The 20,980-nt window shown below is 60.5% G+C and overlaps 4 protein-coding genes across 7 annotated transcripts in view; 2 read left to right on the forward strand and 2 right to left on the reverse strand.

The window, feature by feature from the left end:
- The first annotated feature begins 391 nt into the window (after positions 1-391).
- MXD3 (MAX dimerization protein 3) lies at positions 392-4,196 on the forward strand. Its single transcript, XM_056113083.1, has 6 exons — positions 392-813; positions 1,079-1,184; positions 1,673-1,702; positions 1,825-1,939; positions 3,519-3,681; positions 3,773-4,196. Exons 1-6 carry the CDS (start codon positions 744-746, stop codon positions 3,886-3,888), a joined length of 600 nt encoding a protein of 199 aa, XP_055969058.1. The 5' UTR covers positions 392-743; the 3' UTR covers positions 3,889-4,196.
- Positions 4,197-4,494: 298 nt separating this feature from the next.
- PRELID1 (PRELI domain containing 1) lies at positions 4,495-7,602 on the reverse strand. 2 transcript variants are annotated; one of them, XM_056113081.1, is made up of 5 exons: positions 7,323-7,602; positions 6,330-6,555; positions 5,002-5,115; positions 4,827-4,905; positions 4,495-4,733 (listed from the first exon to the last, which is right to left on the reverse strand). In XM_056113081.1, exons 1-5 carry the CDS (start codon positions 7,412-7,414, stop codon positions 4,603-4,605), a joined length of 642 nt encoding a protein of 213 aa, XP_055969056.1. In that variant the 5' UTR covers positions 7,415-7,602; the 3' UTR covers positions 4,495-4,602. The 2 variants fall into 2 exon arrangements, with proteins under 2 accessions (XP_055969056.1, XP_055969055.1); XM_056113080.1 differs by having other exon boundaries at positions 4,495-4,905.
- A 190-nt stretch (positions 7,603-7,792) lies between these two features.
- On the forward strand, positions 7,793-9,615 carry RAB24 (RAB24, member RAS oncogene family). Its single transcript, XM_056113082.1, has 8 exons — positions 7,793-8,107; positions 8,196-8,264; positions 8,440-8,518; positions 8,643-8,710; positions 8,799-8,898; positions 9,011-9,061; positions 9,140-9,202; positions 9,301-9,615. The coding sequence occupies exons 1-8, from the start codon at positions 7,991-7,993 to the stop codon at positions 9,363-9,365; spliced, it is 612 nt and encodes a 203-aa protein (XP_055969057.1). The 5' UTR covers positions 7,793-7,990; the 3' UTR covers positions 9,366-9,615.
- A 4,004-nt stretch (positions 9,616-13,619) lies between these two features.
- Positions 13,620-20,980, reverse strand: part of NSD1 (nuclear receptor binding SET domain protein 1) — a 100,367-nt gene continuing 93,006 nt past the window's right edge. For all 3 annotated transcript variants that reach the window (XM_056113119.1, XM_056113121.1, XM_056113120.1), the window contains 4 exons: positions 20,556-20,697; positions 19,091-19,197; positions 16,625-16,829; positions 13,620-15,501 (listed from right to left, as the gene is read on the reverse strand). In XM_056113119.1, the coding sequence (XP_055969094.1) occupies positions 13,910-15,501; positions 16,625-16,829; positions 19,091-19,197; positions 20,556-20,697 (2,046 nt within the window). In that variant the 3' untranslated portion in view covers positions 13,620-13,909. The remainder of the gene's footprint in view (positions 15,502-16,624; positions 16,830-19,090; positions 19,198-20,555; positions 20,698-20,980) is intronic.

Below are 20,980 nucleotides of genomic sequence, written 5' to 3' on the forward strand. Positions count from 1 at the left end.
CAATTCCCAGGTGACACTTTTGGAAACTGAGACCGGGGTTGCTTTAGAGAGCTCCAGACAAGTTAGACGCGGAGGATCGGACCCGCAGCGCTGCCCAGAGCATCGACGACCCCCTCCCCGGGCGCCTGCGCGCCGCGGGCCCGGGACCCCGCCAGTCCCGCCCTCAGAACCGGGGTTTTCAAATTTGAAACCTGCCGCGTTTCCCGCCCGGACGGGCGGGCGGGGGCGGGGCCGCGCGCAGCCAATAGGCGCCCCGGAGGTGGTCTCGGCTCCGCCCCGGTGGTGACGCCACGCGCGGCCGCCGGGGAGCGGCCAATCAGCGGCGGCGCCCGCGCATCCCGCCCCCGCGGCGCCCACGTGCAGCTTCCCCGGCCCCCCGGCCAGCGGCCGTCACTGCGCGGGCCCGGGAACGGCGGCTGCTGCACCCCCGAGTAACGGGCGCCCGGGCGGGAGCAGAGCAGGAGAGACGTGGCGCCCCGCAGCCCCAGGACTTCGTCCGCAGGCGGGGTCCGGGGCCGGCGGCAGGTCCTCCCCGCAGGGCCGAGGGGGGCGCTGCGGCTGCCCAGCAGCGCGTCGCCGAGGGGCGCGGCCAGGAGCTGGACCGTCCCCCGGACGCCCCGCCTCGGGGGCGGGCCGGCGCCTGTGTTTGTTTGCTCCGTGTCAGTTACATTGTAACAAAAGTGGGGCCGCCTCAGCTCCGGCCCGCAGCACCCCACGCCCGCCCGCTGCCAGCTGTCGCCGAAATGGAACCGGTGGCCAGCAACATCCAAGTCCTCCTGCAGGCGGCCGAGTTCCTGGAGCGCCGCGAGCGAGGTGAGGCTGAGCCCTCGGCCGGACCCCCCGGGACCCCGGCCTGGGCGGGACTGCACCCCCCCACCCCCCCAACACCGGGATGGATGCAGGGCTTTGGGGCGTTCGCCCGGGCTCTCAGCTCCCGATGGCTCCGCCGGAGGCTGGGCTAGCGGGGGATGGACGGCCAGAGGCGTCCATCTATCTGACCCTGCCGTGCTAGGGGCACCCCCTGGCACCAGCCCCAGATTGACGCGGCTCCCCGGGCGGGGGGGACTGTCCCTGGCAGAGGCCGAGCATGGCTACGCGTCCCTGTTCCCGCATCGCAGCCCCGGCGCGCTCCACCAGCGGAGGAAACGACCCCCGCAAGCTGCGGCCGCGCAGGACAGTGGGCGGTAAGGAGCGGGGCAGGGTCCCCGGGCGGTAGGGGGAGGCGGGGCGCCCCTCCCAGTGACTTGGTTACCTTCCTTCGTCTCCCAACACCAGCCCACCTCATCCAACCCACCTTCTTCAATGCAGGCAGCGGCACAAGACTGAGGCTTGTGCGCACTTGGATGTCGCCAGGCCCCTGCTCGGTCATTTCCCCGCCAACCTCCCCTCCCCCCGCCCCGACTTTCCGCTCACTGGCCTCTGCTTTTTGCACATGCTGTTCCCCCAGTTTGCGTGCCCTTCCCGCCATCTCCAGCTGGGGGAGTGAAGGGGAAGGGACCTTGGGTGCGCGCTCTACCTCACCTCAGCTGTTTCTTCTGCCCGGGATGGGTGACAGTTTGCCCCGATGTTGCCCCCAGGGCCAGACTTTTGGCTCCGTTTGGGGGTGGGGAAGGACTTTGCGATTGAGGGGCAGGGACACGACCCTCATTTGCATCCTCCCTGGCCTTGGCAGGTCGGTGCACAACGAGCTGGAGAAACGCAGGTGAGTCCTTCCTCCGGCCACCACCCCGCACGGTGCCCCAGGCCCCTGCCTGCCCGCTGCCCCCTCTGAGGCGAGGCTAGTGCCCTCCAGAAACCACACCGCTCTCCCCCACGCCCCCGCAGGCGCGCCCAGCTGAAGCGGTGCCTTGAGCATCTCAGGCAGCAAATGCCCCTGGGGACCGACTGCGCGCGATCCACCACGCTGAGCCTTCTGCGCCGGGCCCGGGCGCACATCCAGGTGAGGGCCGTCCCCGGGGTACCCCGCTTGGTGGGGCCGCGGGGTGCCTGTGCTTCCAGAGTGGTTCATGGACTGGGGTCGGGGGCTAGAGGGGAGGGGGGGGAATTGCCGGAATAATCTCAGGAGCTGGGCCGCAGATGGCTTCAGTGCATTCCTAGCGTGCATGAGACGCTGAGTTCGGCCCCCCGTTCAATTTCATCCCCGGTCACTGAACTGGCAGGTCTGTGTGTATTTTTGTTTTTGTTTTTTCCTTTTTTGGGGTTATTGTTTTAGAGCCACACCAGCAGTGCTCAGGGCTTACTCCTTACTCAGCGCTCGGGAATCACTCCTGGTGGGTTCGAGGGACCATATGAGATGCTGGGTATGGAACCCAGCTTGGCCGCGTGCAAGACAAGTGCCCACCTCGCTGTCCTATTGCTCTGACCCCTCTGCTGCCCGAGGGCCCAGGAGGTGGCAATTCCCGGGAAGGCGCTTGGCGCCCCCTGGTGGATAGGTCTGCGCGGTGCAAAGCCCTGGAGCCGGGTCTAGTTCCTGTTCCCTTGGCGGAGGGGGAGAGACTGAGGGCTGGGCAGTTGGGGGACCAGCACCGGCCCCACTCCTCCCCCCACTCCGGGCTTGCTTCTTGCTCGTTACTGTGGACCTGGTCAGGCCTGCACTGGGCAGCGGGACAGTTCCCATAGGTTGCATTTTCAGCTGCCCAGCCGATAAGCCGGTGTGAGAACCCCCCAGGTAGGATGTTTGCCTTGCAGAGTGGTTTTTTTGGATTTGATTCCCAGCACCCCCATAGGATTCCCCAAGTACCGCCAAGAGTGATCCCTGAGGACCGAACCAGGGGTCAGCCCTGAGCACTGCCGGGCGTGACCCCCACCCCCAAATCAAAGAAACCAGTTGCCCAACAGAGTTCTGGGGTGCTGACTGATCAGTGAGGATGACCTGAGGAGTGATCACCGCCTTTTTATTATTATTATTATTATTATTTTTTGGCCAGAGTTCTCTGCTCTGGCTCTATGCTCAGGAGCGCCCCTAGTGGTGCTCGGGGAACCCTAGATCTACAGTGGGGGTTGGCCCAAGAGGTCACAGGCCAGGCAAGCCTCTAACCTGGGGAGCTCATCTTCCCTTTTTTCGGTCCTGGAATCTTCTGGACAGTCTGGAGATGGTCCTCCCGGGATCCCTCAAGGCTGCGGGGGAGCATGTGCGGGAGGGGGATGAGTAAGCATGATTTTCTATTTATTTATTTATTTATTTATATTTTTTGGCTTTTTGGGTCACACGGGTTTTTCCTGGCTCTGTGCTCAGGAATTAATTACACCTGGCGCTGCCCAGAGGACCGTATGGGATGCTGGGAATGGAATCCGGCTCGGCCGCGTGCATGGCAAACGCCCTACCCGCTGTGCTATCCGCTCCAGCCTCCAATTATGATTTTCTAGAAGCTTCCACCAGGCCATTTGATGCTTAAGATCTGGCCTGCCAGGGCGCATTCCGGGGCTGGGAGGGGGACAGGAAGGGGGGGACGGTGGGTTGAGCTCCCCTGGGAGCTGACCCCCGCTTCCCCCTCCCCTTCGCTCCTGGGTCCCCGCAGAAGCTGGAGGAGCAGGAGCTGCGGGCGCGGCGACTCAAGGAGCAGCTGCGGAGCCGCCAGCAGAGCCTGCGGCGGCAGCTGGAGCAGCTGCGGGGGCCGGCAGGAGCCGAGCGGCTGCGGGCCGACAGCCTGGACTCGTCGGGGCGCTCCGACTCGGACCCAGGTGGGGGGGGGGACCGGGGGAGGCAGGGGAGGCGTTGGCGTTGGCGTTGGCGGGGCAACCCGCTGACCCAACGCCCTTCCCCACCCCGCAGAGGAGCTGGAGGTGGATGTGGAGACGCTGGTGTTTGGACCCCCCGACGAGCTGCTGCGGGCGCGCGCTGCAGGCCAGGAGCACAGTTACTCGCACCGCGGGGCCGCCTGGCCGTGACACCCCGCCCGGGACACCCCTCCGGGTAGAATGGACTGAACGGATTCTTGAATGGGAAGACACTCCCCCAGGGTGGGGGTGCGCACATGCGCGCGTGTGTGTTTCAGGGCCCCCTGAAATTCCTCAGGTCCGGCCAGCCACCTTGGGGTGGTTTGTTTGTAGCACTTGGGTCTGTGACCCACCAGGGCCTGGAAGCCCGCAGCCGTGCCCCCTGCCCTTCCTTGGGGGGGCCGAGCCCCCTGGCCCCGCCCCCACATCATATTTGTACAGTATTTTCATTAAAAGCCTCTTTTCTAAGTTCCTGTCCAGATCCAGGGAGTGCCCTGGTGAAGTGGGGCCATGGGGGAGGTGCTGGCCTCGGTCATCCCCCAACACAGCCCTGAGCACTGCTGGGGGTGGCCCCATCCCGAGGCCGGGCAGAGGCCTGGAGGTGGGTGAGGGCTCAGGGGGTGTCACCCCCCTGAGACCCAAAGCCAGAAGCTGGAGCTTCTGGGCTCGGCGCGAGGGAGTAAGCGGGGCCGCTTGAATTCAACAGATATTTATTGAGTGCCTGTCACGTGCCAGGGATGGGGACACAGTCTAGCTGCCTCCAAGAGATGGGAGATGGGGGGATCAGCGTGGGGCAGGGGGACCCCCCCTCCAGCCCAGCCGCAGACAGGAGATAGGGCTGAAGTTGACTTTTAATGAGCAAGTACAGGGGGGAGGGGTCCGCGGCTACACCAGCTGTTTGGTGGCGGCCTTGCTGGCCAGGCCCTTGGCCTTCTCGGTGGCTGCCAGCGCCGTCTCCTTCGCCTTCTCCTTGGCCTCCTTGGCCGTCTCCACCAGGGTCTTGGAGGGCGCCTCACCTGCGGCCAGACAGGGGTGTCCACGGGGAAAGGTGAGGGAGGGCGCTGCCCCGCGCTGTCCTCGGCCCGCGGTCGTGTCATCCTGGCTCTCACCTTGCAACTTGGCCAAGATGTACTCGAAGCCCTTCATCGTCTTGGTCACGTTACTTTTGAAGCGGGCAAGACCAAATTCCTGGGGAGAGGTAAGAAGGTGGAGCATGTGGAGCCGCCCAAGGACCCCCCCAAAAAAACCCCTCTCCCGGGAACGTGTCCAGAGACAAGGACTCACCTGGACAGCTCTGGAGACGCCGAAGAGGCTGGAGGACACCCAGGCCTCGCGGCGGATTTCGGTCCAGCCGCTATTATCAGGGTTCACGCAGTAAACACACCGCTCCTCCACAACCTGAAGGAGCCACGCAAGGGGGTGTCACAGCCTCACCTCCACAACCAGACACCACCCTGGGCCCTCACCAGGAGCGCAGGGATTGGGGGGTGGCCAGGCTTCTGGCTCTGCGGGTCCGGGGGCATCAGCCCCACCCTCTCCTCACAACCTGCTCAGCCTTGGTCTGTCCAGAGCTCCCCACCAGGTCACAGCAAAAGGGAAACCCCGAGGGGCTGGACAGACGGGAAGGCGGGGAGGGCGCTTGCTTTGCGCATGGAGGCTCCTGCATGTATGACCCGGCATCCCATATGCTCCCCCCAAGCGCAACCAAGAGTACTTCCCGAGTGCCCAGCCAGGAGAAACTGCCGAGCACTTCTGGAGTGTGACCCAAAATTTAAAAAAAAAGGGCGTGGAACCCAAGGGCTGGAGCAATAGTACAGTGGAGAGGGCGCTTGCCTCTCACGCACCCAACCCGGGTTCAATCCCCGGCATCCAACAGGGTCCCCAGAGGCCCGCCAGCCGTGATTCCCAGGTGCAGCGCATGGAGGACCGCAAGGTGGAGCCCCCACAACCAACCCCCCCCCCAAAGAAAAAAAAAACCAGGGAAACTCGGTGATGGGCTGAGGTCTTGGGCAGCATCTCCAAGACACACTGGATTAGGAGAATCCAGAAAATCAGTGCAGGCTCCCTTCTGTGACTGGGGTGGGGGGGGCATGTACCCGTGTCTGCAGAAACTGTCCCCAGTATCTATTACCCCTTCCCCACCCTATGCTGGGAAGAACTGAGACATCAGAGAGCAGTTCCCGGAAAGCAGTCGGACAGTCACATTTAAGAAAACTGGCCTAGGACCGACCCTCCACGCCAGGTTCTCAAAACCATGGGGTCAAAGGGAAATTCTAAAAAACGCTTATTTCCCCAAAATCTCTGCTGGAAACCCATTACAAAAGTGAACTTCCGGGGCGGGGTGGGGGCTGCAGGCCCTGTGCAAACCACGCCCCTCGCTCTTTGTACATTACTGGGAGGGGAACCTATTTTTTTTTTTTTGCATCACACCCGGCAATGCACTGGGGTTACTCCTGGCTTATGCACTTAAGAACTACTCCTGGCAGTGCTCAGGGGACCCTATGGGACGCTGGGAATCGAACCCGGGTTTGCCGCATACAAGGCAAATGCCCTACCTTTTTTTTTGGGGGGGGGGTAGTTTCGGGGAGTGACAAAAGGGGAAGGAGTCCCACCATCAGCCGGGCATGGTTGATGTTCCAGGTGAAGGTGGTCATGGTCTGGTTCTGCGGGTCCACGATGGAATCCTCCAGGATGTACACCGAGTGGGCAACGTTGGCGGGGAACAGACGCTCGGCCCAGCGCGGCATCCTATTGGTCTTAGTCAGGAGTCTCCGGGAGAGAAGCTTCTGGTCCGGGGTCACCTCCCGGTGCACGATATCCTCCGTTAGGACATGTTTGCTGCAGCGGGTGGGGAGAGCAGGGAGGGTCCTGGGGAGTTCGGCCCTGGCAGTGCCTTGGTCTGGGCGGGCAAGGGCCAGGCCTTCTGCCCCATCTTTTTTTTTTTTCTTTTTGGGTTACACCCGGCAATGCACAGGGTTACTCCTGGCTCTGCACTCAGGAATTGCTCCTGGCAGTGCTCAGAGGACCATATGGGATGCTGGGAATCGAACTGCGTTGGCCGCTTGCAAGGCAAACGCCCGACCCGCTGTGCTATCTGCTATCGCTCCAGCCCCTGTCCCATCTTTTTTGTTTGTTTGCTTTTTGGGTCCCACCTGGCGTGGAGGACCTGGCGGTGCTCTGGGGTTATTCCTGGCTCCACTCGGGGGACCCTAATGGGATGCTGGGAACTGAACCCGGGTCGGCCGTGGTGCAAGGCAGACGCCCTACCCGCTGTGCTATATCGCTCCAGCCCCTTCTACCCCAGCTTGCACCGCGCTCCGACACGCGCGGCCCCATCCCGGGGGCAAATTCCAGCTTCCGCCCCCTCGCTGACCCGGATTCCTGGAGTCCACCCGCAAAGCTCCACGCCCCTGCCCCGCGCCTCCGCCTCTTCCTGCTTCTCGGCCCGAGCGGCCGATCCTCGGCCCCGGGGCCCAACGCCCAGCTAGCTGCAGGCCTGGCCACCGCCCGCCGGGTTGCCCCCGCCGCCGCCCCCGGCCTCTCCCCGCACCCCGGGCTGCAAGGCGCGCGGGCGCGGGGCTGCTCGCCGCGGGCTGGCCGCCGACCTGTAGGGGTTCGGGTAGCGCTGCCAGAAGGCGGCGAACACTTGGTCCCAGGAACTCCGGAGCACGCTCTGGCCCAGGAAATATTTCACCATCGTCCCGGCCGGGGCGGGCTCAGCGCCCGCGCAGCATCAGGCGTGCGCAGCCCGGGGTGCGGGGCCCGCGGAGGCCGGCTCGGGGCTCGGCACAGCGCCGCCAGTCTCGCAGCTCAATCAGCACCGAGCCGCGCCCCACCCGCCGCCGCCGCCGCCGCCGCCGCCGCCGCCATGAGGACTCGCCCGGCCGCGCGCCACTTCCGGCGCAGGGCCCCGCACTTCCGGCGCGCGGCCACGTGACCCACAGCCCCCGCCCCCTGCCCCTTCACCCCCACTCCTCGAGCGGCGGCGGCGGCTGCGCTGCGGCCCGGAGCGGCGCCCAGGGGTCGCCCCCCCTCAGGTCGGCCGGGGAAAGCCCAGCCGCGGCGACGCTCGGGGCCGACGCGGACGGCCGGCCCGACCCCGGGCGCCCCGGGACAACGATCGCGCGGGGGCCGCCGGCCGAGCTCTCCCAGCGCTGGGCGCGGGTCTCTCGGCCGGAGGTCGGCGCCCGGCGCTGCCCGGGCCAGGGGTCGGCGGTGCGGCGCGAGCCCGGGGGTCTCGGGACCCGGCGGCGGGCGAGGCGGTCGCGGGAGCATGAGCGGGCAGCGCGTGGACGTTAAGGTGGTGATGCTGGGCAAGGAGTACGTGGGCAAGACGAGCCTGGTGGAGCGCTACGTGCACGACCGCTTCCTGGTGGGGCCCTACCAGAACGTGAGTGCGGGGTGCGGGGGGGCGCCCCCGGCTGCCCCAGCTCTCCCCGCGCCTCTTACCGTCGCGCCCCCTCCCCTGCTCCTTGTAGACGATCGGGGCTGCTTTCGTGGCCAAGGTGATGTCCGTCGGCGACCGGACAGTGACTCTGGGCATTTGGGTAAGTAAGTGGTCGCGGGGGCGTCTCGCTCCCGGCTGTCACCGGCAGAACCGTGACCTCCCCGGGAGAGCGACTCCCTGCTGGAGGACCAGCCCGCAGCCGAGAACGGGGGTTTCCGGCGCCCTCGTTTCGGCTCGGGAACTGCAGCCAGAATTGAGCTCCTTGTGCTGTCCAGGACACGGCCGGATCTGAGCGCTACGAGGCCATGAGCCGCATCTACTACCGGGGCGCCAAGGCGGCCATCGTCTGCTACGGTAAGCGGGGGCGGCTCTGGGGCGGGTCCCAGGGGCGGGGGGGAGGGGGGGCATAGATTCTGACTCTGACCTCTGATCTGTTTCTACGCCTCCCCCCCACTCCCCAATTCCTCCTTTTACCCAGACCTGACGGACAGCAGCAGCTTCGAGCGGGCCAAGTTCTGGGTGAAGGAGCTCCGCAGTCTGGAGGAGGTAAAGGGCTGGACCCCGGGGGATTCCTGCAACGGCTTTGCTGGAGGGGGGCTCTGACGCCATCATCCATCATCGGCCTCTACCCCAGAGCTGCCAGATTTACCTGTGCGGCACCAAGCGTGACCTGCTGGAGGAGGACCGCCACCGCCGCCGCGTGGACTTCCATGATGTCCAGGACTACGCAGATAGTAGCTACTGCCCCGCACTCCCCTGGGGCACGGGTGGGCTTGGGAATGCAACCATCCCTTTGGGTCGGCCGTGTCCGGAGGAGCGCGGCCTCACTGTCTCTGCTCTTTGCAGATATCAAAGCGCAGCTCTTCGAAACGTCCAGCAAGACGGGCCAGAGTGTGGGTGAGTGCGGGGTAGTGGGGGAAATACGCGGGATCCCCTGGCGGTGAGGCCCTCACTGACCATCCCCTTTCCTGCCAGACGAGCTGTTCCAGAAAGTGGCTGAGGATTACGTCAGTGTGGCTGCCTTCCAGGTGATGACAGGTGCGTGCTTCCACAGCTTCTGGAAGCTTCCTCCAGACCTCGGGGGCCCCTGCTCTGTTGACGGAAGGGAGCTGAGCTGTCCCCCTTCTCTTTGACAGAGGACAAGGGTGTGGACCTGAATCAGAAGGCTAACCCCTACTTCTACAGCTGTTGTCACCACTGAGTAACCCCCCTGGCTTGAGGATTTCCCCAGAGGGCAGGACCCAGCAGCTGTCTGGGCTTCGGTGGCCCAATCACTGGCAGCAGAGGTGGCGCCGGCCGTGCTGGCCCCATGCTAGGCAGCAGTGGGCTGGCTGAGGGGCACAAGGAGGGCAGCTGTGACCCGTCGGCCCCCAGCGCAAGTGACATTTGTATCTACAGATGATCGAAGTGGCTTCTGATGTGTAAATAAAGTCGAATGCACTGTGACTGCACTCAGCCCCTGCCCTGCTGTGTGCATGGGGGGCCAAGACACCCCCTCCTGGATGAGATGCTGAGATCCTGCTGGAAGAACTGGAAGGGTCCTTTTCAGTTCTGGAGTGGGAAGGGTGGCCCAAGAGGCACCCTGAGGTCAAAGGGCTAGCAGCACCTCCAGCTCATACCGGTTGCTTCAAGTCCCTGAGTCACGCATGTCCTAACCCCACCCCACAGTGCCCCAGGCTCATGGAGAACTCCTGGGTGCCCCCACACCAGGGCTCAGGGAGGGGGAACACAACTCTTCTCTGTGCTGGCCCCTTTTGTAAAGGGGGGGGTTGCTCCCCAGCTGGCTGGAGGGCGGAGCGACCAGTTATCCTGGGCTGTTGGCTCGCCACGGGCTCTGAATGGCGCGGCCCCTTCGGGGAACACGAGTCTCCATGCCAATGGCTTCGCCTCTTTGCTTCCACTTCCTTTTTCTCAAAAACCAATTCTGCAAAATATCCCTCCTTGGTGGGTGACAGAGGCTTCCTTCCCTGTGACAGTGATGGCTTGAGGGCCGCCCTGCCACCCCCCTCCCCCGCCGGCTCCCCCTCCCACTCCATTTCCCACCCTTGAGGAAGAAAACAAAACACAGGGCAGGGCCAGAAGAGTAAAGTTAAACTTTACTTTACAGTAATTTTTCTATATACAAAGAATTACAGTACATATTTATGGGGATTCCTAGCACAGGGCTCCCCCCGCTTTTTTTTCACTAGGAGTTTCACTTACAACTGACAACCTACAGGGCCAGGGGTGGGGGGTGGGGCAAATAAACCAGTGATGGACCTCAGCGGGCCGCCCCCTCCCCAATCTCAAGGCTCGCTCGCTTGGCTGGGTGCTGTGTCAGGACTCAGCCTGCTCCCCGGCCGCGCGCTGCACTCATTCGTCCGCACGCACCTCACGCACACAGGCAGCTCCCAGGAACCTGGCATCTGCCCCTCCCTGGGAAGCTGAAAGCACCCTGACCCTTCTCCCTCCTGTGGCTGTCATTTGGGGCTCACTCCTGCCCACTAGCGCTAGAACTGACCACCGGGGAGGGGGTCACCTGCTACCCCCCTCGCGCCCCCCCCACCTCACCCCCACCCCCCCCGGAGTCTCTACACGTCCCACAAGAGCGGCGCTCGGCAGGGCACACCCATGCCTACATGTCACTGTGCGGAGCTGGGCTGAGGCTGCCCGGGCGCGCTCCTCCCAGCCTGTAGGCTGAAACACTTCCCCCCTGTAGTAAGAAATCATCCCTCCACCTTCGGAAGCCAGAGGTGCTCCCAGGAGAGACGGGGAGACGACTCTGCACCCCCGCCTGCATCTATGCCCTGGACCCCTCCGCCAGCCCGTTTTGGGAGTGGGGGTTGTGTGCATGCAGGTGGCAGGCGAGGCGCCACAGCCCAAGACACCTGTGACACCTTTCCCTGCTCAGGTGCTACAAAGGGCTGCATGCGGGCTTCCCCGGAGCTCCCCAACCTGGCAGAGAGCCTGGGGACACCTGTCTCCAGACACCCTCCTCCTCTCCAACAGGAATCTGGGGGTTCTCCAGGCTCTCGACCTTTGGCAGTGCTTGTTTGTACCAGGATATTAGCACCATCATTACATTGTGTGTATGTGTGTGTGTGTGTGTGTTGTATGTGTGGGTGTGTGTGTGTACACACAAGCAATTCCCTATTCTTAATTCAACTGATTTGACAGCCATCTCAGTCCCTAGGAGCCCGCCTAACACTAACTGGCCACAGCAATGCCAAGCCTCCCGCAGCCACTCTCAAGCTCTGCGTGATCTGGAATGTCACAGAGGACTAGGGCCACCTCCCTCCTGCCCTGCTCCCCAGCACAGAGGTTAGGGCTCAGGGGTCCTCTGCCCTCTGCGACCCCGGGGGTGGGGAGGTTCTGGGACACGTGGAGAGACTGGGTCTGCTGCGGGCAGAGATGAGAGCAAGAGGGTTTCCACGGCCACAAAGGATGCAGTGTGTCGGGGTTGGGGGGACGCAGTAGAGCCTAGGGAGGTGCCGGGAAAACCCAGGGGGGCTCTGAATTGACCAGTTCCCCTCGGGATGACTGCTCGGGGCTTGTCTCACACTCTCCGGAGACCTCTGCTCAGTCACCGTGTCCTGTCCTGCAGAGATGACGGGGTTGCTAAGAGAACACTCTTAGGTAGGCTCCAGGAGGCGCCCCCCCCATGCCCTCGGTTACAAGCTACCCACTGATGCTAACCAGGGGTATGAGCCCCCCTTTTCCCTTCAGTCCTGAGGAAATTTAAATAGCCCCCCAAGTCACCTCCCGGCACAGCTCCACAGACAAGTCTGGAGCCAAGTTTCTGGTGACAGTGAAGAACCGGAAGCCGGGAAGCACCAGACTGAGGGGGTGGGGGGCCGGTGCGCGAGGGGCAGCCTGTGGCTGTCACTTCATTCCCTACCAAAGCCCACTGCAGAGGTGACTGCTCCACTGGTAAAGAAAAAAAAAATTTTTTTTTTAAAGAAACACAGCCTGTGCACACCCCCCACCCCCCGTAAAGAGGAAAAAAAATTCACAGTTTATTTCATGAAACAAAGAGCTGCGGTAACTGAGCACGGCACGGCGCGGGGAGTCTGACAGTGCAGCGCGGGGGCTGTTTCTGCTCACAACTACGGCTGACAAGAGAAGAGGGACAGGACGGCACCAGGCAAACCCTACTCACACGACCTAAGGGACCTACGAGCTGCGGATGGACCGATTATTCTCACACATGATAAATACTTAATAGAATGAACTTCTCGGGCCCAGGGTGGGTGTCTTTAAAAATATCTTTCACTGCTTTAAAATTCTTCTCAAAGAAAATAAGCTTCTTCGTTTGCTCTCCCTCTGGGGCAGGGAAGAGTCCTGCCTCTCTTGGGAAGAAGAGAGGAGACGCGGGGGGGGGGGGGGGGGCCCCACCCGCCACTCCCCCCCCCCCCCCCCCCCCCCCGCCCAAGCCTCTGCCTCAGTTCAAGTGTCTCCAATAGCAGAGACAGACTTTAGGAAAACAAAAAAAAAAAGCAACTTCTTTAAATCTTTATATAAAGCGCAAATGCTTCTGTTAACGATTGTGCCCTGCTCCCAGGGCCGGAAGTCCCTGCAGTTGGAAGCAGGGAGAAGGGAACCGGGGTAGAACAGACTCCCGCTGGGGGCGTCAGGCCCTGCCCCACAGGACAGGGAACAGCCAGTTGGTGACAGTGGCTGGCTATGTTGGCAAAGCAGAGAGGTAAACACGTTTGGTCAGGGGCGAAGGCCGGCCGAGGCATGGGAAGGAGTTGGGCAAACAGCACTTCCTGTGGGCATCGGGGGAGTGGGTGGTAGGTGTGGGGGCAGGTTAGCACCAACAGACTGCCCAGCCCCGAGGCCCCCTCTCCTGCCCGGTGCCGCCTCCACACTGGGCCCCCCAGGCCTCGGGTCAGGGGAAAGGGCAAAGGATCATCCTTGGGCACGCCTGCACGGAAGGGCGGGGCCACCTGCTCCCGTGCCCGCTGTCCCCTGGGGTCTCTGAAATCTGAAAGCACCTGAGTGTCGAGGGCCAGCATGAGGCGGTCTGGAAAAGGAGGAAAGGCGGGGAGCCAAGGGGCAGTTCGCCAATTGCCTCGTGACACCACAGGAGCGCGGTGGGGCCGGGCAGACCAGCTCACCCCAGCTGCCCGGGCCAGCACGGACCTTCAGACTCTGCCCCGCACAGACCCCGCCCCCCGCACACACACAGGCCGGTGCCCACAGTGGCCGCCACCACAAAGGACATTAGGAAACAGGAGTTCTGAGCCCCGGGCCCCGCAGAACTTCCTGCCGCTTTCTGGTCCAAATTCTGACAAGAACCCGGGCTCCTGGGCGGCCTGGAGCTCTGGGGCACGGACCTGACCTAGCACACAGGCGTGTGCGGGGAGCCACTGCGGACCCCGCGAGGTGTACCCCACCTCCCCCAGGGCCGACAGAGCCTGCAGTGCCAACCTGCAACCTTCCAACCTGACCAGAATTGAATCCCATGTTTGACTCCAGAGTGGACTCTTTATTTTAAATCGACCATGTAAAGATGAGGGGGCGCGGGAGACCCAAGCCTGTCTGTCTCCTTGGCTGGGGCCCACTGGGATGTCCAGACACAGCTCACACAATCACAAGCCCCACTGGCTAATGTCACAAGAGTTCTGAGTGTTGGGACACAAGGGAAGAGGGACAGTGGGAAAGTGTTGGGGTCTGTTTTCTGCAGGGGGGAAGGAAAGACGAAAGAGCTCCCATTCCCCAAAGCCCAGGGACTGCTGGACTGGCCAGGTGACATGGACGCTATCATTTCTGCTCGGACTCTGCACACTTGTGACCGGAAGGAGCCTGGTTGAGAGCTGGGAGTGTGTTTTGCTCTGGCTTAGGGTCTTGCCCTCTTCCAAGGGACCAGCAAGTCTGTGCCAACGTCTGTGCACTCCCGGGGGACCAGCAGGACTGGGCCCGGTTCTGTCCAGACACCAGGGGCCAGAGTCCAGCACCCGGGGAGGCCTTGCCGGGGGCCCAGGGCCTCTGCTCAGAGGTGGGCAGCTGCTTCTCTTCTGTAGGGAGGGAGCCGGGGGCCTTCCCCAGCGGCCTGTGGGACACCCCGCTCTTGGCAGCGAGCCCCGAGAGCTGCTGGCCCGCGGCCATCTGCTTCACCTGCTTCAGCAGACCCGTGGCTTGGAGGGGAGCCCCGGTGGGCTCGGCCCCAGCAGAGGCGCGCCCCGAGGTCTGAGTTGCCGGCTCATACAGAAAAGCCTTGGCGGGGGGCTGAGGAAGAAGTCTGGCCTGGGTCAGTGACTTAACAGCTTGCCAGGGGTGCTCCATTGGGGCGGCGGCTTTTCCCGGGGCCTGGAGGCCAGGATCGGATGCGCTGCTCCGCTCGCCCCCAGCTCTACTGGCGGGCCAGAGGCCGGGCTCCAGCACGGGCATCTTGTCCCCGGTCGGCGGGCCGGCATCGGGCGAGGCTGCGCGCTCCTTATGGGCAGGGGTCAGGTCGATGAGGTCCATGACCAGCGCGGCTCTGTCCTTGGCCTGGGAGTTCTGATCCACGGGCCTCAGCGCTTTCTCCTTCGCCACCAGGCTCTGCACCACAGCTGATAAGACTTTGTCAGGAGGCGGCAGTCTCTGGGACAGGGCTGCGTGGGGCTTCTCGGGGGGCCTGTCGGGCGTCTGGAGCTTGGGCCCACTGGGGAGCAGCAGTCTGTCCGGCGGCCGCAGTCGCAGGCCGGCAGGGCCTGGGGGTTTCTCCAGGGCCGGGGGCCGGGAGCCGGCAGCACCTCTGGGTTTTTCCAGCCGGGAATCAGATGCCCCCGGAGGCCGTTCCAATGGCGGGGCTCTGACTGAGCTGGAGGCGCTGGGGCTGGAGACTGGAGCAGGTTTGTCGGAGGGCTGGGGCCGGGGTCCTGCGGCTGCGGCAGGGGGCTGGTCCGGGGCTTTCTGGCCAGAGGCCGAGGAGGGGGGTTTGGGCCCTGCTCCCGCTGAGTCCCGGTCCCTGTCCACAGACTGGGGCCTGCAGTCAGTCCTGCCTGGAGGCGGTCGGTCAGACTGGGATGGCCGTGGGCAGGTGCCGGGCAGAGCTTTTTTGGCCAGTGCAAGCGGCTGGGAGGTGTCGGCAGGAGGCTTCTCAGAGGCCGCGGGCCCCTGAGCAGCCGTTCCCAACGCGGGCCCGGGCGGCAGTGGCGCAGGTGGCGGCACATACTCACGGATCTCCCCGGGCTCCAAGGGGTTGGGCCCACAGGGGTCGTGCTCGGTGCAGGAGAGCCGCCCGTCCAGCTTGGAGATGAAGAGCATGCCTTCCCGATGCTGCTTGCAGAAGGAGCTGGGGCACATCTCACAGAAGGACGCCGCCTCCTTGCCGCAGATGTCACACTGGTGCCAGGGACACTCCCACTTCCCTGAAAGGCAGAGAGGAGAGGGGGATGACGAAGGCCACGGGGTCTGCCCCCAGCCTCCTGGCGGCACTGCATGGGAGAACAGCTCAGCGAACAGACATGGGTAGAAAGAACACAGCTCGGGGTGGGCCTGAGCTGAGCCCGAGTGCAAGCGCATAGCGGCTGGACGCCTGAAGGGCGCTCGGTCCTGACCGTCTGGCACGCAGCTCTCTGGAGGGCTTCAGCCATAAAATTCCCGGATGACTAGAAGGAACGGGGAAGGGGTGACACGGTCCCTTGCAGTGACTCAGCCTCAAGACCCTGGTGAGCTGAGTCCTCAGCACGAATGAGCCACAACCCTGAGTGACCCCCGAATACTACCCCGGCCCGGACCGACCCTCTCTCTGGCACCCGCAGGTAGTTGTGGGTGACGCCCGCTGGGTCAGGACACCCCGAGGGGAGAGGCTCTCCTTCCCTTCTGCAAGCTCTTTCAGATCCTGAAAACCTTCTGACCCGGAGAAAGCCGTCCCCTGCCTGAGGTCACCATGGTCTCCCCGCCATCACAAGTCCCATGAGCTGCTGCCAGGGCTGGGCACGTACCTTGACTTTCCTTGCAACGCAAGGAGCCCCAGAGAGCAACTGATGCCAACTTATTCCTCTTGACCAGAGTGATGCCCAAGCTCCCCTCGTACATTACTGGGGCCCACCTGGCAGTTCTGGGGACCCACCCCAAGGCCCCTGCAGAGGAAGCTTCTGCATTAGCCCTATGAGTGATGTCCTGGGCCCTGGTGGCAGGGGTGGACCTGGGACCCCATGATATGTGGCGTGGACGGGAGCATTGCAAGCCCCTGCCTGATCCCACCTCTCCTCCATCGCTCACGGCCTTGGGGGTCAGCAAGTCCAGCAGCAGCCCCGGGCCTCCACCTACACTCCCTGATCCTGTGAGGTGTCTCAGCCAACACCCGGTTTCCTGCTCTGCAGCTCTGGAAGATGAGACTGCCTCACCCCCACAGGAGAATCAACACAAAGGAAATGCCCAACCCTGGTAGGAAGGCTCACGTTTACTCGGAGATAACTGGGAGCACTCAGCATGGGTTCCAGGTATGTCAGTGGGAAAAAACCCTTGGGAACGGACTCGGCCACCCACCTGCAGGCCGCTTGGTGAGGTTGAGGCAGTCGGCGTGGTACACTTTGGGGCAGCCTGGCTTCTTGCAGGACACGAGCTGGCCAGCGTCGCCGCAGCTGAAACACTCATCCTCGCGCTCCTTGGTGACCTCCCCCTGGGTCCGGCGCTTGCCCTGCTGCTTCTTCTTGAATTTCTTGGACTTCTCTTCCGTGGCGATGGGCTGATTCTAGAGGCCAGACATTGAGCAGTCAGCATTCTGGTGACATGCGCGGAACAGGAGCTGGGTTGGGCTAATGAGTCCCCCGCTCTTCTGGGAGACAGGGTGAGTCACACTGCCACACGTGGCAGGAGCATCAGCTACGACCATGCGACCTCGACTCAGGAGGGAAACTTGCCTTTGGGACCATACAGGGCAGGACTGGTGCGAAAGCCGCTCCCTTTCCTGGCTGGCGGGATTTGAACGCTGGCTCACTCCCCAGGAGGACTGATGTGTGTGCGGGAGGGCTCGTGAGATCCGGGAGGAGGCAGTGGCGAGGGAGCTTGTGCCAGGAAGACAGCACAGTGCGTGCTGGGGCTTGTGCTCAGAAGCCCAGCTCAGATCTGAGAGCCGCCCACGCCTCGTTGGCAGATCATGTGCTTCTCCTTGCAGTGCTGACCTAGGAGCCCCAGGGCCCACATGAGAGCACGCCAGTCCCGCCAGCCCTTCGTGATTCCGCTTCTATGGATCTGTGCTCAAATTTCTTTCTTCCTGACTCCCACGGGAAAGGTAATCCTGGGAGGATCTTAGGGATGCAGACATGGACATTCCCAGTACATCCAACACCATCAACCTTGGGTTCAATAACTTTTTTTTTTTAAATAAAAAAACCCTTTTAACATACTAAGGCAACTGGATACCTAAGGAACCAAATCACTCCCTAAATAATAAATAAATCAAGGCCCAACTTAGAATAATGGCCCTTATTTATTAAATAATTGTGGCTGAAGAGCTAGTATAGCAGGTAAAGCAATCGCCTTGCTTGTGGTCAACCTGGGTTCCAACCCTGGTACCACATATGGTTCCCCTAAGAAAGAGCCCAAGATTAAGTGTGATCTAAAAACCAACACTAAAGACCAAACAGATTAACATTCACCTTCATGTGTAACTACTTAAAGTCATTTATTACTTTCTCTAGTATTGACTTCTATGCTGATTTACATATTTTACTTCCTTTCCCAGGGAGATTCCCAGATCTCAGGGGACCATAGTGAGCTAGGTATTGAACATGGGGCCTGACCCCTCTGAGCTCCCTGGCCCTTACTTTTAATATACGGCTTCAATACCATCACGATCACGAAGGACTACTGGGAAATACACACAATTGGAAGGCCAAGTAGAATCTAGTTTGGATCACAATTAAACACTAATCTGTGGGCCAGAGCTAGTAGTACAGCTAGGGGGGTGCTTGGTGTGCACATGGCCAACCAGGGCTCAATTCTTGGCACCCCATATGGTTCCCCAAGTCCACCAGGAATGCCTGAGTGCAAAGCCAGAATTAAACCCTGAGCACTGGTGAGAGTGGCCCCAAAACTAAACTTACAAACAAAACCCATCAAATCTGTAGTGTGATGTGACAAATGTTTTGTTTGTTCTGGGGGCAAAATCCAGAGATGCTCAAGAGTTACTCCTGGCAGGCTCGGAGGACTATAAGATGCTGGGGATCGAACCTGGGTTGGCCACATGCCAAGCAAGCACCCTCCCTGCTCTACTATTGCTCCGGCTCGCAAATGATCCAACAATCCTGAAGCATCTAGAGACTCCTCTCTGATGGTCCCTCCATCATATGAAAAAGTTAAATGTACTTAAAATGAGGGCTAAGCAGTAGTAATAGGACTATGTAATAGCAAGGAAAACCTTTTTTTTTTGGTTAATACTTAACAAAGGCATGACACAAACTTGCAAATAATTCTTATAGTTGCAGAACTCTAATTCAGTTCAAGTATACATACACAGAAATTTTAAGACAAAACAACGTTAAAACTGTTACCACAGCCAGACTAAGGATCCTACACCTATATAAGGTGTGAAACTGCATTGAAAATCTTAAAATTAGCCGCAGATTCTTTGATTTCTTTAGATTCAGGGAGAAAAAAGAGGAGAGGAGAGATAGAGATAATGGAAGGAAGGAAAAATTAGAAAGAAATGACATGGCAGGAACTGACTTTATAGATTCCTAGTGGGCAAATTCTTTTAGCCAGAGAGGTATTTGCAAGTTACACTGCTCAAAACACTTGCACAGTGTTACTGGGACAATCCTGAAAGAACTCCTGGGGGGCAGGCCAGCCTACAGAACACCAGAAAGTTCGCTCAGCAAACTGCCAGTGTCCCTATAGAACCTATTCAGTGTCACCATTTCACAGAAACCTCTTAGAAGACCATCAAGAAGCCCCATGTCTGGGAGGTAGGAAGCTACACCATTATTCCCGATGCAAACATTTGGAAGGTACCTTTGGCCTTACACCCAAAAAGCCACTGCAGTTTGGGGCTCCACATTTGCAAACGGTCTTTCCATTCCCAAGACATTCTAGGTTGTAGTTGAAGGTAAGTTCAGTGCCTGTATAACAAATGCGGCAAATATTAGTACCTATGGCTTTCACTTTCACACATTATTTCGTTATTCAACAAATACACAGTTGTGATTTTTTTTTTTTTGGTTCCTTTGTTTTTGGGCCACACCTGGCTATGCTCAGGGATCACACCTGGCTCTGTACTCAGAGGGTGCCGGGGATCAAACCTGGGTTGGTGGCGTGCAAAGTATGTGCCCTACCCACTGGACTATTGCTCCATCCCCAGGATGTTTACACAGCAACGAACATTCAGTGGAAACCCTCAAAACTCAGGAAGGCTTCCTACTGCAGACCTGTGTTATCACCTGTGAGGGGAATGAATCACTGCTGGGCTTGGCAGAAATACTAGGACTTCCTCAAGAGCTGTCCTCGAGGACTAAGAAGGAACTGAGACTGGGCAAGGGGCAGAAGGGCTGGGCCTTCCCTCAAGCCTACTAGGAAATCACCGAATGATGAGTGATTTTGTTTACAGTATTTTTTTATTAAAAAAAAAGCATGAGCACGGGATTGAATTTTCGTAAACTTAATGCACTTATACACAATTCAATTGTACCACAGAGTTGAGAGGAAGGGGCGGGACAGATAGGACAGTGGGGAAGGATCCTGCTGTGCATACGGCCAACCTCAGCTCACTCCCCAGCACCATCCTGGGGCACTCCCCTGAGCCCAGCAGAAGCACGCCCTGAGCACTGCAGTTGTGGGCCCAAAACCACAAACACATATACACACTCACACACACATATATACAAAAGACTGGAGAGATGCTGGACACACACACACACACACACACAGACTGGAGGGGTGCCGGACCGGATCTGGGTGTTAAAAGTAGGTACAGGGATATTCTTGATAATCTTTCAGTATCAATATTGCAAATCACAATCCCCAAAATAATGGACGGGATGTAGGGAGGGGGGAGGGGGGAGGAAAAGCATCTGCCATCGAGGGAGGCTGGGGGTGGGGTGTGATAGGAGGGAACCTGGGGACACTGATGCTAGGAACTGTACACTGGTGGGAAAGATGGATGTTGGAAAACTGTATGATTGAAATCCAATCATGAACAGCTTTATAAGGGTCTATCTCACAATGATTCAATAAAAAAGTAAAAATAAAACAAGACAGACTGGATGTGGACACATGCACAGCACACTCTTGGGGAGAGGAAGTGTACTGTGGATGTGAACAGCACGCAGCCAACAGAAGCAGCCAATAGACGCCGGGACACTTAATGGCGGGGACTGCCCAGTGTTCACCATCTGAAAGAGCTCGCTTACCTCACGAGCTTCACGTAGCCTGAGGGCAGACGCACTGGGTTTCCTGATAACATGCCCGACAGGGGTCTTACCTGCTTTGATGTCGCTCAGGGCAAAGAGGCCCACACGCGTGTCCCCGTTCACAGACCACTTCTGGGTTTCACAGTTGGGCTGGCAGCAGTGATTCATGAAGCGCGCGTAGTTTCCTTTGGGGCCCGCATCGATGATCCGGTCCTACAGTTCCAAAAGACTCTGCTCATCAGCAGCCCGAGAGCCCCGCCCGCCAAGACCTGGACAGCTGCCTCCTGGTCCCTACAGAGCATACAACACTCCGAGGCTCTCTGCTCTCCCAAAGCTGCCGGGGCAGCGGCTCTCTTATTTTTGACACAAGCTACTGTCCCATGGCAGTTCCTTTCCTGGCTTGGTAGCCTGAAGCCACTGTGCAGTAACCTGTCCTAGAGGAACCATCAAGGACGTCAGATACTGATGAGGGGGACCCCCGCCCCTGAACCAGCAG

Source organism: Sorex fumeus, unplaced genomic scaffold (assembly GCF_029834395.1).
Source record: "Sorex fumeus unplaced genomic scaffold, SorFum_2.1 ptg000019l, whole genome shotgun sequence".
Taxonomy (NCBI): Eukaryota; Metazoa; Chordata; class Mammalia; order Eulipotyphla; family Soricidae; genus Sorex; species Sorex fumeus.

Bases quoted from the DNA above. Each gene is read 5' to 3' on its own strand.
- MXD3 (XM_056113083.1), top strand. From the start codon at position 744: ATGGAACCGGTGGCCAGCAACATCCAAGTCCTCCTGCAGGCGGCCGAG. The intron at 1,703-1,824 runs GTGAGTCCTTCC...ACGCCCCCGCAG, and splicing joins AACGAGCTGGAGAAACGCAG to GCGCGCCCAGCTGAAGCGGT. The intron at 3,682-3,772 runs GTGGGGGGGGGG...CCCACCCCGCAG, and splicing joins GCGCTCCGACTCGGACCCAG to AGGAGCTGGAGGTGGATGTG.
- PRELID1 (XM_056113080.1), bottom strand. From the start codon at position 7,414: ATGGTGAAATATTTCCTGGGCCAGAGCGTGCTCCGGAGTTCCTGGGAC. The intron at 6,556-7,322 runs GTCGGCGGCCAG...CACCCGCTGCAG, and splicing joins CGCTACCCGAACCCCTACAG to CAAACATGTCCTAACGGAGG. The intron at 5,116-6,329 runs GTGGGACTCCTT...TGGCTCCTTCAG, and splicing joins TCAACCATGCCCGGCTGATG to GTTGTGGAGGAGCGGTGTGT.
- RAB24 (XM_056113082.1), top strand. From the start codon at position 7,991: ATGAGCGGGCAGCGCGTGGACGTTAAGGTGGTGATGCTGGGCAAGGAG. The intron at 8,265-8,439 runs GTAAGTAAGTGG...TGTGCTGTCCAG, and splicing joins CAGTGACTCTGGGCATTTGG to GACACGGCCGGATCTGAGCG. The intron at 9,203-9,300 runs GTGCGTGCTTCC...TCTCTTTGACAG, and splicing joins TGCCTTCCAGGTGATGACAG to AGGACAAGGGTGTGGACCTG.